Here is a 13,046-nt window from a genome sequence, read left to right on the forward strand (position 1 = left end):
GGGAGAGTCAGCAATTACTAAGTGTAATTTTAGTTTGATTTGATGCTCATCTATCTAAATATATTTCAAAGAACAATTAAAAGCTAATTTTTATTTGAGAAGTAAGTAGAATGAGCAGAGGTATCCCAATTAATTGCATATATAATTGTATTTCTTTTAATAATTCACTATGGGACAAAACAGAGATGATAGTCAATTTGAGCTTCATTTTCAAATGTAGGGTTTTTTTCCCAAGAAGAAGAAGCACAAAACCCTACACAACAACATGGTATCTTGGATCATTAGTCATCTCTGAGGTTCACTTTATACATGTTTCACACTTCCATGGAGACGTTAGCAAGTACTTCAAATCATGTGATCTCAATCTTTTATTTTTTTACACCAGACATAGCTTTATATTTTTTCTGTTAGTTTAAAACTGTTATTTACTTATTTCCCTTCATACAGACTAAACAAAACAGTTCATTTCACTTTGATATAGGAATTGATCATTCTTCCAGGTTAAGTTACAAGAAGAATGAACACAACTTTTATATAAGACAAAATTCAACATCAGCTTAATAATGCTAATGGTGCCTAAAAGAGTAGGCATCACACAGCAGTAATTTCAGGACACTTCTGAGCTGAGATACGCTGATTATCTATCTGCAATCTTATTCCTCTTTTATGCAAAGAAAATCAGTTTGCTTGAATGAACAATAAGAACATGGATCACAGTTAGAAGAAAAAGAATCAAACCTGAGCCACAATTCTGCAAGGAAAACAAATGGGCATGTATAAATACAGACATACACACAATATATATACATAGTGTCTCTGAAGAGAGAAAGAAATAATGAAATTCAGATGATCCTCTTCTACTTTCTATAAATCTCCTTACCTCACAAGTATTGTAATCTTCAGAATCCAACAGGCTGCAAAGCTTTGGCAAGAGTTCAGGCCAATTCTGTAACTCCCCTTTTGAGGCAATGGTCGTTATCAGAATGCCTGAAAGAAACAGAAGAATGGAGAAAATGAGATCTCACATGCTTTCACTTCTTTCATATACATTTTTTGTACTTTTCTCAAATATCTAAAGAGCTAAGAAAGTTATGGTTTTGTTAAGGACTGGCATGCATAAGAAGAGGAAGTACATTTAATTACAAATGTTATTTTAAGGGTTTTGAACAGCAAAGGTGTGTTTCTCCTTCCAGCTGCCATGAAGGGCTCCAGTATTAGAAATCAAGCACCAAGTAACTTCAGTTAAGGAAATTATAAATTACAACATTTATATATCTGTACAATTTATAATTAATAACAAAGCAGGGCAGCTTTGGCTCTAAATTTACTAAACACTGTACAAATCTGGACTTTTAATAAATACAGAGGATCCACCCAAAGTCACATCTTTTTTTACTATGATACGACAGCATGAATGTGGGAATCTATCATTCAATAAACTTATAACCTAGTGATAAATTACATGTTCACAGCTTTACTGTGTTTACACAAAACATTAAGGACATATTCTAACACCAAGACACCTACTAAGAGGTTAAACACTATGGTAGGTCATCCAGTTAGGAGCTGTGAGAGCCAGCAAACAGACAGGTCAGAATCACTAATTCTGTTTCCAGCACATGAAGAAATCCTGGGAAAAACTAATTAGGTGACAAGGACAGAGAAAGCTACTTATAAAATAGGACTGAATTTGTATGAGTCCATTTTGCCTCAATGCCAAATGTAACAGCTAGCACAATCCCTTACGCTACTGGCAGTTACTTCTAATAAGTAGAAACACAGAAAAATTAAACACTACTACGACTAGTAATCTCCCAACCAAAAAAGTGATGGAAAAAGTTTTCCAAGCTTTTTCCATGAGCTACGCACAATATATAATTTTAATTTGGAATAAAATGCTAAAATTCTTGTTAAATACAGAAGAATAAAGGACAACATTACACAGCAAAGGACATCCTGGACAGGACACACAGAAACTAATAAATATTTTGCATTATTCCTTTGATGTAATATGCTGGATCTTTTAAGGTCCTAGAACTGGTTTCAGAGAATGAAGTGGTCCGGCATGCAATTCAGACCATATGTGTCATTATAAACTTTCTGTACAGATGGTGCTTTGCCTCTGTAACTTCTGAAGCTGATTTCTGAACTCTTTAACTTTTAAAAGCTAAGCTTCATAACAAAATTCTCCCTTAAAAGGCAATCGTTAGCTATCAATTTTCTCCTGCAGTAAATCTCTCCAGTTCCTCCACCGCTTTCAAATACTGAAACTATTTTCCCTCCTTGCTTTCAATCAGGAGCTATACTAAGGTCCTGCCTAGACCAGAGTCCCTAGAAAGTTTTAAGAACAGTTGCAGACACTTTCTTAAGAGACATTTTTATATCCTGGTATATTTGTGGGTCCTCAACAAAGGCAGCTTGAATCTACATTTCAAAATCAGCACATGGGGTTTTAAAATCTATACCACTGGTTAACAGCACTGAGAAGATACACTGCGCTACTCATTTGGAGATTAGAATAAAGATAAGCTAAGTAAGGATAAAACAATGTGCAGTTATCATTTGGTCTCAAGTCATGTGCTCATTCTCCTCAGCAAGGTGACTTCTGAAGATGGGATTAACCAGCTTGTCTCCATCTGGGCCAAAAGCTACCTTCTGTCTGATTAGCAAAACACGTTAGAGACCACAAAGAAGAGTGAATACTGCATTAAATCTTCTCTGATGCCATTTTGATGTTCTTGCTCTATGAATTCCTGAGATATTATTTGCAATTGACTCATTAAATTGATAGTGCTTGACCTGTAAAAACATGTACTCATCAGAAAGAGCAGCTCTAATCTCCACCTGCCAACTCATGCTAAGAAGGCAGTCCAGGTAGGTAGTAACATCTTCACACCTACTAGTACCAATAATCCAGTGGGTACTGGACCAAGGTCAAACAGCTACAAGGATCCAGCAATTCAAACACAAAGATGCCAAACACATGCGAAACAGCAACACCTAATGCAAGCGTGTAGTTCATCAGCTGCTACTCATCTTCAGAGCTCATATATGTCTAAGAATCCCTGCAGAGATCACTTAAAGCTGAACAGTAATTAAGCTACTAATCCACAAGCATCTCCTGTCAGGAAAATTTAAAGAATAACTGCTTAAAAACGAATGACCCCTAACTCCCTCTAAAAAATACTCCACAGACCAATACCAAACAACCCTAAGATAGCGAACCAAATGGAGCTGGAATACATTCCTTAGCTAATTACATTGTACTCCACTGAAAACTCTTATGAACAAAGAAGTAAGTATGACTTCTACAACCTGAAATTCAAAGAGTACCTGCCGCTGAAAGACTTATTTCTACTCTCATTAGGAACATTGGTCATTAATCAGGCCTTTATAAGCTGGCAGCAAGCTCAATTTAGGAAGATTCAGATCTTACATTTCAAGAAATATGAACTGAATTGCTACATCACTTCTAAGATAACAGGAATCTGAAGTATGACATCTTTATATCCACAATAAAGAAAAATTTTATTGAAGCATGGTGAGCTTGCGACAGTTACACAAAACAAAAAAAATTTACTAATATAGTAACTCTTTATGTCCCTAGTACAGCTTTCACCCATATCAGAAACATCTTCAGTATGCAGAGGGCAACATTAAGAACAAACTTACCTACAGTAGCTCTAATTAAGGGGGAGGAATCACCAATGTTGTTCAGACATTCACTTTTAATGAAGTCAGTTACCCCATTTGGAAAGTTGTGAAAATGTGCTTTTACATTATTCTTCAAGATAAGACCACTCAAGGAACGTGTTGGCTCATCTGCAACAGAAAGTAATTACAGTCAATCTTCAACCAGCTCACAGAAAAAAGTCAGATTTCCAGAACAATGCCACAAGATCAAAGCTTATATACAGATATTAACCTTAATTTCCTTATGTCTCTTTCCAGCTACACCCATCAATTCACCTAGGCAAACTTTTCCGGTTCAGAGTACACAAATTAATCACCAAGCATATAAAGTTCAACACGGGTAGTGCCAGATTCTGCAGCTGAGGATGGGGCAAATAGTTGAGGATGTGCAGATAGACTGGGAAGTCAGATGCTGGAAAGCAGTACCACAAAAAGCGACACGAGAGTCCTGGCTGATGGCAAGTTGAACATGGCCAGCAGTGCCCTGGCAGCCAGGAGGGCAAGCCATGTCCTGGGGACATCAGGCACAGCACTGTTGTCCCAGTCTGCTCTGCACTGGGGCAGCCTCACCTCGAGTGCTGGGGGCAGTTCTGGGTGCCACAATAGCCTAATGTAAGGCTAGAGAGTGTCCAAAGGAGGGCCATGAGGATGGTGAAAGGCCTTGAGGGGAAGATGCATGAGGAGCAGCTGAGGTCACCTGGTCTGTTCAGCCTGGAGGACACTGAGGGGAGACCTCATTGCAGTCTACATCTTCTTCTTGTGAGGGGAAGAGGATGGAGAGGCACTGATCTCTTCTCAGTGCTGATCAGTGACAGGACCCAAAGGAATGGCCTAAATTTGTGTTGGGGGGGTTTAGGTTGGATATTAGGGACAGGTTCTTCAACCAGAGGGTGGCTAAGCACTGGTAGAGGCTCCCCAGGGAAGCTGTAACAACACGAAGCCTGACAGAGTTCAAGAAGCCTTTGGACAGTGCTCTCAGGCACATGGTGTGATTCTTGGGGTGTCCTGTGCATGGCCAGGACTTGGTGATCCTTGTTGGTCCCTTCCAACTCAACATATTGTGTGATTCTCTGATACATTATTTCTGTTTATTCAAAGTTAGAATATTGGATTATAAACTTTACATTTTAAGAGAAAGTTTTTAATAGACATATAAGCAAGGAATAGTTAGATCTGAAGTCATATGATACAAGAAACTATGCTAAAGATGTTTGTCAGGCAAAGACATTCAGACAGTCTGATTATACTGACAGGCTTGCTGCAATACTGTTACTGTAAGGAACTGGTGACAAACCCAGCTTTACCACAGTAGGATATGGAAATGATGTAGGGAATGCGCAGTAAAACCTCTACCCCTATTCCCACATGAATATAATGTTCAATTTTTCTATGAAGTAAGGGACTTCAATCCCTTTTAAAATGCAAAATGCTGATCTATTAAATTAATAATTAGAGGAAGCAGGAAAAAAATCTTTAGCAATGTTAACAGGAACGTGTTACATAGTATGAGCTAAAAATTAAATGCAACCAGAACTGACCTGAATTGAGTAAGAATTTAAGTTCAAATAACAGTATGAGTTCTGTTGATGGAGCCTTCTCTAAGTTATTGAGCCAAGTTCGTGTTTCGTTCTTAACCAAGGGCATGAGTAACTTGGTATTACATCTGACATATGCTGAAAGTGAAAGATCTGAACCCTTTCTATATAGAAAGGGTTAGTTCACAGTATAAACAAATTTAAATTTAATTTAGAGCAACCGTAAGAGCACTAGAAGCTAATTTTAATCAGCATTTTAGCCACTTGTTGAATTTTTCTAAGCCCTGATTTTGGCAAAATAAGGAATTCTTTGTGCCATGAAGTAGTCTACACATGGGTCTTTTCCAGTCCTTCAAAACTATTATTAACCTAACAGAAATAAGCAAAATAAGAGATACAACTATAGAATATAAAGTAATTTCAAACTAAAGCTACTGCATCATAAAACCAAGACTCTCACAACACTGCAATGTCTCACTGACAGATGACTGACAGATATTGGACACTTCATATCAGAAGAGAAACACAGAGCTTTTCAGAAGATAGGGAATTGTTCAGCTGATCAGAAATTAAAATTTGTTTTATTCAACTGATTTTGAGTACTAAAACCAGAGTGCCTTCACAGACTTTTTAATCTTGTCTTTTATGTACATATTTCAGTTCTAAAGAACCATTAGTTAGAATGCCCTGGAATACAAAGGTATTGATATAGAAACAAACATGTCCTTTAGAATTCAGTAACTTTATAAACCAGGAAGCCATCCAATGAATACATATTTAAGGCAATTATATAACTTTCCCTATGCTATATGATTTAAATACCACCATAAAAAATAAAACTCGTTTCACTTGCACAGAACTACATTTGCCAGCACCTCTTCTGGGAGAAGGAGGGGAAAAGAGGGTTTGTTATTTTAAATAAAAAACTAAAGACCGTATGCGTGGAAAAACTTTTCTCAACTTCACAACTTAGCTGTGAGCCATCACAAGTATTACTATAGCTACTTCCCAAGTCAAATCAAGTAATTTTGAGAAAGTCTCTAAATTAAAAGCAAAATCTTCACATCAATTCTTGCACCAATAAAGTATGTTGAATTCTGACTGCTTTACATAACTGTCATCCATTGGTAGGTACACACACCTTTAAGAAATTCAGTCATTCATACATTATTATGATGATTTAAAATTGTGCCTGGGGAGAAAATAAGCCAAAGGAGTCCTCCTTTAATTTACATGTTTTAAAATTTCTGCAGACCACAAAAACCCATTAACAGCCACAGACACCAAATACAACAGTTACTGTAATTCCTTAACATCTAGCACTATCTTCTTGGTGTGAATGAAATCAGTGACAACCAAAGCCTGATTATAATATAGTAGTTTAGTCACTATTAGGATAAACTTTAGAATGAAAATATTAAACACATATTAAACACTGCATTATGGAAAAACATTAATCCATTAGAATGCTTGGCTGCATCTACAAAAGGGACAAAGCAACAGCCTCAGTTTAACCATGCAGAGATACACACATTATTAAGTTACTTCTGTCAAAACCAGATGGATTAATGAACCAGTTTAGATAAAAACAAAGATCACATGTAGGTGAAACTTCAGGACCATTTTTTTTCTTCACAAATTATTCTGTGGTATGCAGCAGTATGAAATATCTTTAATCCATTCTTTTAGGCAAGAGAACAGAAAAACTATCCCTCACAGAAAGTGATTATCCTACATATCTGCAACAAAGATTCCATGGGATTCATAACGAAAGTGGCATCTCTGACAAATGAAAAATAACTAACAAAATGAGAAAAAGAAGAAATTTTTTTTTAAAAAGCAAATCAATTATCAACGGTTTGAGAGGTGACAAGTAGAAATCACAAAGGACTTTGTGCTAAACACCAACCACTTGAGACAGAGAAGCGGCCCAGAATCTGCTATCTAAGCATTAAAATAAATAAACATATAACACTGCATTTTAAAGTCTTTATTTAAGAAAAAAATTTCATATATGACTGGACAAGGTTATTTATGGATGTTCAACCACTTAACAGCTACACTGTCAGAAGATAGTAATATATGTCTGGATGGAATTCTTGCTGTAACACCAAAATTACAGGCAGATGGCTTAAGAGCTCAGTAAGACACCCCTCAGTCTCCATAGATTTTGTGATTAGTTCTGTCAGCCATATGCTCCTCCCATCAAAAAAGCTCACAGTCTCGTCTCCTTTTGTCTCAGTCAACTTGGAAGTACAGAATTGACAAGAACATATAGTACAAGAAAAAGAAGGCATGTGAAGCAGACCTCTGGTATTTGGTATCATCTTTGGTGCCAATTCAGTTCATCAGTTGAAGATTCCTCTCTCTCACACTGCCTCATTTTAAAATAAAACTGCATAACAATTATAATTTGTTTGCTTCTCAGTAAATGTTCAATTCTGTTTTAAGAGTCTGATACTAGTTCCAAATGTTAGTAATAGACAGAACAAATGGATGCATAGCCATATTACACAAATTATTTTAGGGTTACTGCAGTGCTTTTAAGAACCAAAGTGTGTCCTCAAACAGTCACATTTCCTCTACTGAGGGTTTGTATGACAAAGGTTGTGTATGTGGAAGCAAAAAGCTTTTTGTAGCCTACCTGCAAGCCCAGGTAACCATATGCTTCACCATGCCTGTTAGAATCATAGAATGATTTGGATTGGAAGGTACCTTAAAAAGGTTATCTCATCCAACATCCTCACCATGGGCAAGAACATCAATTCAATTAAATCAGGCAGCTCAGAGCCCCATCCAATCTTACTTGGAATGTTTAAAGGGATGAGGCACTCACTACTTTCTAGGCAACCTGTTCCAGTGTTCTAACACCTGCACAGTAAAAAACTTCTTCCATAGATCTAATCTAAACCAACCTTCCTTAAAATCATTACACCTTGTCCAATCACAAAAAGCCTGGCTAAGAAGTTTGTTCCTGTCTTTCCTATAGGCCCTCTTTCAGCTATTGAAAAGCTGCAATAAGATCTCCTGAAATCCTTATTTTTTCCATGCTGGATCACACCAGCTCTCTCAGCCTTTCCTTACTGTAAAGGTCCCAGCTTCCTGATGGTCTTTGTGGTCCTCCTCTAGACCTGTTCCATGTCTTTCCCATGCTGTGCCCTTACTTCCACTGTCTGTGCATTTCCTTCCTGCCCTTTAGTTTGATGAGCAGGTCAACATAACTTGCTAGGATTGCTAAAAGAACTGAGTGACTGGGGTGAGAACATTTGTCCATTCACAAGCTCTGATATAATGATTTATGAGCATGGCTATTATTTTGCTGTGTTATCTTGTGATATCGGCTACATTAGATGTGAGGGTGAGACTTTTTCTAAGGCAGAACTGCCTGTCTGTCAATCTTCATCTTAAAGCTGTAAAGTCTTTTTCAGAAATAAGCAGTCATTCTGTGTTTTAACTATCAATATGGATTTACTATGTAAATATACAAAATGGTATTGACAGTGACTAGTGTCACTGTTGCACATGAAAATTTCTGATGTAGTAATAAGACTGACTGTTAAAAGAAATAAAACCAAAAAAATAAGAATACCACCAGAACTGTGTAATATGGGAAGCAGAAAATGAACAATTTCTTTCATCCTAATATATAATAATACAGCACAAAACAGCTTCACAAGCTTCCTAGCAGAAAAAAAAAATACTGGTTGTTTTGTTTTTTTTTGATACTGGACTATGCCTTAAGTGTAACATTTTTAACTTAAATTAATATGGTTTCCATCACATCAGGAGTGGAGTGATGGTATTTCAAAACATTCAGTGTATGTCAACACATAAATGACCTTGAAATGTAGTGACTAGACTGAAGTTAATCAGTGCTCTCCATTGACTTATGAGAGTCATGGAAAATTTAACTCAATTGACTAAGCTTAGGAATGTCTGTAAGAGACCAAAACAAAGCTGGAAATTTTCTGCTGATACTGAGTTTTGCATATTTTTGAATAATAAGTTATGCTTCTTAAAACGATGGTGTATAAAATTGAGCTGTGGACAATATGGGAGAAGTATCAAACTGCTTACCAAAAATAAACTTGTTGGTTAATACATTTGAGTCTACGTGGCAAAGTTTTGGTCGCAGAGTGAGACCCACAGAGGTAACTTCTCTGAGAAGCTTCAAGAAGTGTTCCCCACGTTCAACAGAACAAGTGTCAAATGGCTCCAAGATGGATCTGGCTGCTGGCCAAGGCTGAGCGCATCGGTGATGGTGGGAAAACAGCAGAGGAAGAGGTGCCCACCTCTTCAGTCTCAAGACAGGACTTGAGAAAATGGCATGAATCTGAGACAGGCCAGGTTTAGGCTGGATATCAGGAAAAGGATTTTCACCCATAGCGTGGCTGAGCACTGGAAGAGGCTTTCCAGGGAAGTGGTCACAGCACCAAGCCTAACAAAGTTCAAGAAGCATTTAGATAACAGTTTCAGGCACACGGTGTAATTCTTGGGGTGTCCTGTGCAGGGCTAGCTAGACACAATGATCCTGATAGGTCCACTCCAGTCCAGCATATTCTATGATTCTCTGATTTAAGAAAGGGAAAAAAATTACTATGTAAGATTACAATTAGAGAGAAGTAAGAGAATATGTAAGAGAAACAGCTCTGTAGACATTAAGGTAAGGCAGAGAGGACAGAGAGGCAGGAGATGCAGCACATGGACGTTCAGGGTGGAGGAGATAGCCACCTGTAGCCAATGCAGGATCCCACACTAGAGCAGATGGATGCCTGAAGGAGGCTGTGATCCTATGAGAAGCCTACAATGGAGCAGTCTGCTCCTGAAGGACAGCACTCCATGAAAGGGAGCACTGGAGCAGTATGGCAAGAACTGCAACCTGTTGAAAGGACTCATGATGCTTGTGGCAAATTTTCTTCTGTGGAAGGTAACCTCTCACTGTGTCATGGTTTGACACTGACACAATGTTAGCGCCCCTATGAAAATGTAATTTTTTAATTGAATGTGGTGAGATGTGATTAGGAAAGAGTAGAGTAGGCTGAAGCTTAATAATAAAGGAAAAACTTTATTAAACTACTATACTAAACTACTATAAAAGGAAAAAGAAAGAAAAATACACACTAACTCTAAAATGAAAACTTTCTAAAACATTCTTCCTCCCTCCCCCAATTTTAACAAACTACAGTGAGACACAACTTGGACTCTTAATCAGGTTCTTACCCTTCAGATAATCAATATTTAGTCTATTAAGGGAGAGAGGAGTCTTTCCTGTGCCATAGACCACCGCCCAGAAACACAGCTGCTATTTCTTGTGTTTCCATGTCACACATGGCACTGCCTGGAGAAAGTTTGCTATAGTAACACTTTCTTTTCTATGCTCATGCACAGTGCTTTTACCACCAATACATGGATGGACAGACTGCTTTTAGGATTTTTCCTTTCAGGAATGCTTTGCCAAGAGGGGAAAAAACAAGAGTTCAGTTTTTCATTTTTTGGGACCACAGTCCCCCCTATTTTCTTCCTCCCCTGGGGCTGAGGGTTTTAGGAATAGAGATCTTCGTTTCTTCTTCTTTTCTGAAGACACGGGGCACTACCACAAACTTCCTTAACTTTTTCCTGTTCCCTCCACTCCTGTCTTTTCTTAGCTGCTGAAGCAGGTCTCTTGGCTCACTGGCATCTTCCTAAAATACAGCCTCTCTTGGAGGAGAAAATCGGTTCAGTCTATGGCTAACAAGAAAAAGTTTAGCCAAAAGCCACTTCATCATCTTCCCCCCCAATTTTCTTTCCTTAACATCTCAGGTCTCAGGCTGTCTCTCTTCTTCTCTATTTTAAACTGAGGAGGAGTAAAATTTCACAAAGCTTTTATTTTTTAAGGAAGGGTTAAAAGTCCTGACTCTGTGGCTGGCTCTCTGCCTGGATTTCTGGCTCCCACGGCTGGGCACCTTGCGGCCCTCCTGCTCTTCTCCTTCCCTGCGGTGTACTGGGTGTACTGCTGGCAGACCGTCGCTGTCTCTTTCTCTCTCTCTTTCGAGAGAGACTCTGGCGGAGGGGGAAAGGCAGACATCCCAGATTTCTCTACTCTTCTATCTGCAGGGGGCCAGCCCGGTTCCAGCCCCTCCACCCTTTGGCCTACCTCAAGCTGGGCTGTGGGGGGAGAATCTGCACTGCACTCTGACCGGAACCAAAAAGAGTTCTCCTGGGAATTCTGCTTTTAACCCCTCTGTGTTCTCAGAGGCATGTCTTAATTGGTTACTCTGAATGTCAATATCCAACCCTGACCCCTGACTGGATAGACCTCTTCTTTCTGAGATTTTTTTTTTTTTTCTGTGTTAAACCACTACACACTGGAACACAGGGAAAGTATGAGGACTGCTCCCTCTGAGGAGGAACAAGTGGCAAGAGAGAACATGTGTTGAACTAACAACAGACCCCATTTCCTGTCCCCCTGCACCACTGGGGAAGAGGAGGTAGGGAAAAATGGGAGTAAAGTAAGGCCCTGGTAGAAGGGAGGTATTTTAAGATTTGGCTTTATTTGTCATAACCCTTATCTGATTTGATTGGTCATAGAGAAAACTATTTCCCCAAGCCTGTGACAGTAATCAGTGAATGATCTCTCTCTGCCCTTATCTCAATCTAGGGACTTCTGTTATCTCTCCCATGTCCAGATGAGATGGGGAAATACAGAGCAGCTTTGGCAGGGATCTAGCATCCAGCCAGATCTATCTACTACAATTAGTTTTGGAAGGTTTTGTATTCTAATTAATAACTACCACATGTCAATCAAAATGCCAAATTCTGTATATCTTTACAGACTTGCAAAACCAAGAAAAGGTTAAAGAATTAACCTTCTGGTTTCATTTCTACTTTCAGCTTCTCTATCAAATCTCCACAACCTGGTTGTCCCAGCTTTTCCTCTCTCCTGTAGTCTCGTGTTGTCTCCTGATTCAGCAGCTAAACCAGCCCTAGAATTCTACCAAGAGCAGTAATAATCATCAATAAGAAACTGGGATTTAGCATGAGGAAAACATGATTCACTGCAAGGTCCCAAACTGTACAACAAGTTCAGGACAGTGCTGTAGTTTGAGAACATGTTAAAAGTCATGTCATGTCTCTGGCATTTACTTTTTGAGGGTGAGGAGAAAGATGAGAACATGGACTTTTGTGCTTAGTCAAGTGCACGGGAAAAGGAAATTATGATGTTCCCACTGGAACTTGCTTAGACAGTACCTGGCAGTGAATGAATACAGATTTAGAGCCATTAATCTATCTGAAGAAATTGCCTTGTCAGATGACTAAAGGTTTTGGCACTCTCTGAATATATCAAAGGTGAATCTTTAAAATATGTTATAATCAGTTATTTGAATAGCTGTTGGTACACAAGGATTACTTGAAGGAGTAAACTAAGGCTGTGTTATCAAGAAAAGTAATTCAGAATTCTATTCAAACTGCTGAATATTGGGAAACAAAATACAGGATACAATATTGGTGTTGTACAGGGTGCTGCACAGTGGAAATTTTGACTAGTTTTCCTTCTGTCTATATCCTGTAGGTATACCTTAACAGAAAGTTGTGTGGTAGCACGGAAGTGTAAATATTCCAAGGCCAGACTGCTTTGTTTCACTGATACTCTTACCAGCCAGTAAAGCATCTTCCTCTAATGAAAGGACATAATGAAAGGAAAACATTATCCTTTTTATTTCATAAGCCTGTACTCAGTGTGCTTTCTTCTCTTTTCTTTTTTTTTTTTTTTTTCACTTCCCTTCATCCTGGCTGACTTTTCTGAACAAAATCATCAGACATTTAATTAGTAATATTTGG

The 13,046-nt window shown here is 38.3% G+C and overlaps 1 protein-coding gene across 3 annotated transcripts in view; it reads right to left on the reverse strand.

Annotated features, from left to right (window-relative positions):
• Window positions 1–13,046, reverse strand: part of TNPO1 (transportin 1) — a 75,535-nt gene that overhangs the window by 31,909 nt on the left and 30,580 nt on the right. For all 3 annotated transcript variants that reach the window (XM_072922084.1, XM_072922086.1, XM_072922085.1), the window contains 2 exons: window positions 3,673–3,822; window positions 881–987 (listed from right to left, as the gene is read on the reverse strand). In XM_072922084.1, the coding sequence (XP_072778185.1) occupies window positions 881–987; window positions 3,673–3,822 (257 nt within the window). The remainder of the gene's footprint in view (window positions 1–880; window positions 988–3,672; window positions 3,823–13,046) is intronic.

Source organism: Taeniopygia guttata, chromosome Z (assembly GCF_048771995.1).
Source record: "Taeniopygia guttata chromosome Z, bTaeGut7.mat, whole genome shotgun sequence".
Classification (NCBI taxonomy): Eukaryota; Metazoa; Chordata; class Aves; order Passeriformes; family Estrildidae; genus Taeniopygia; species Taeniopygia guttata.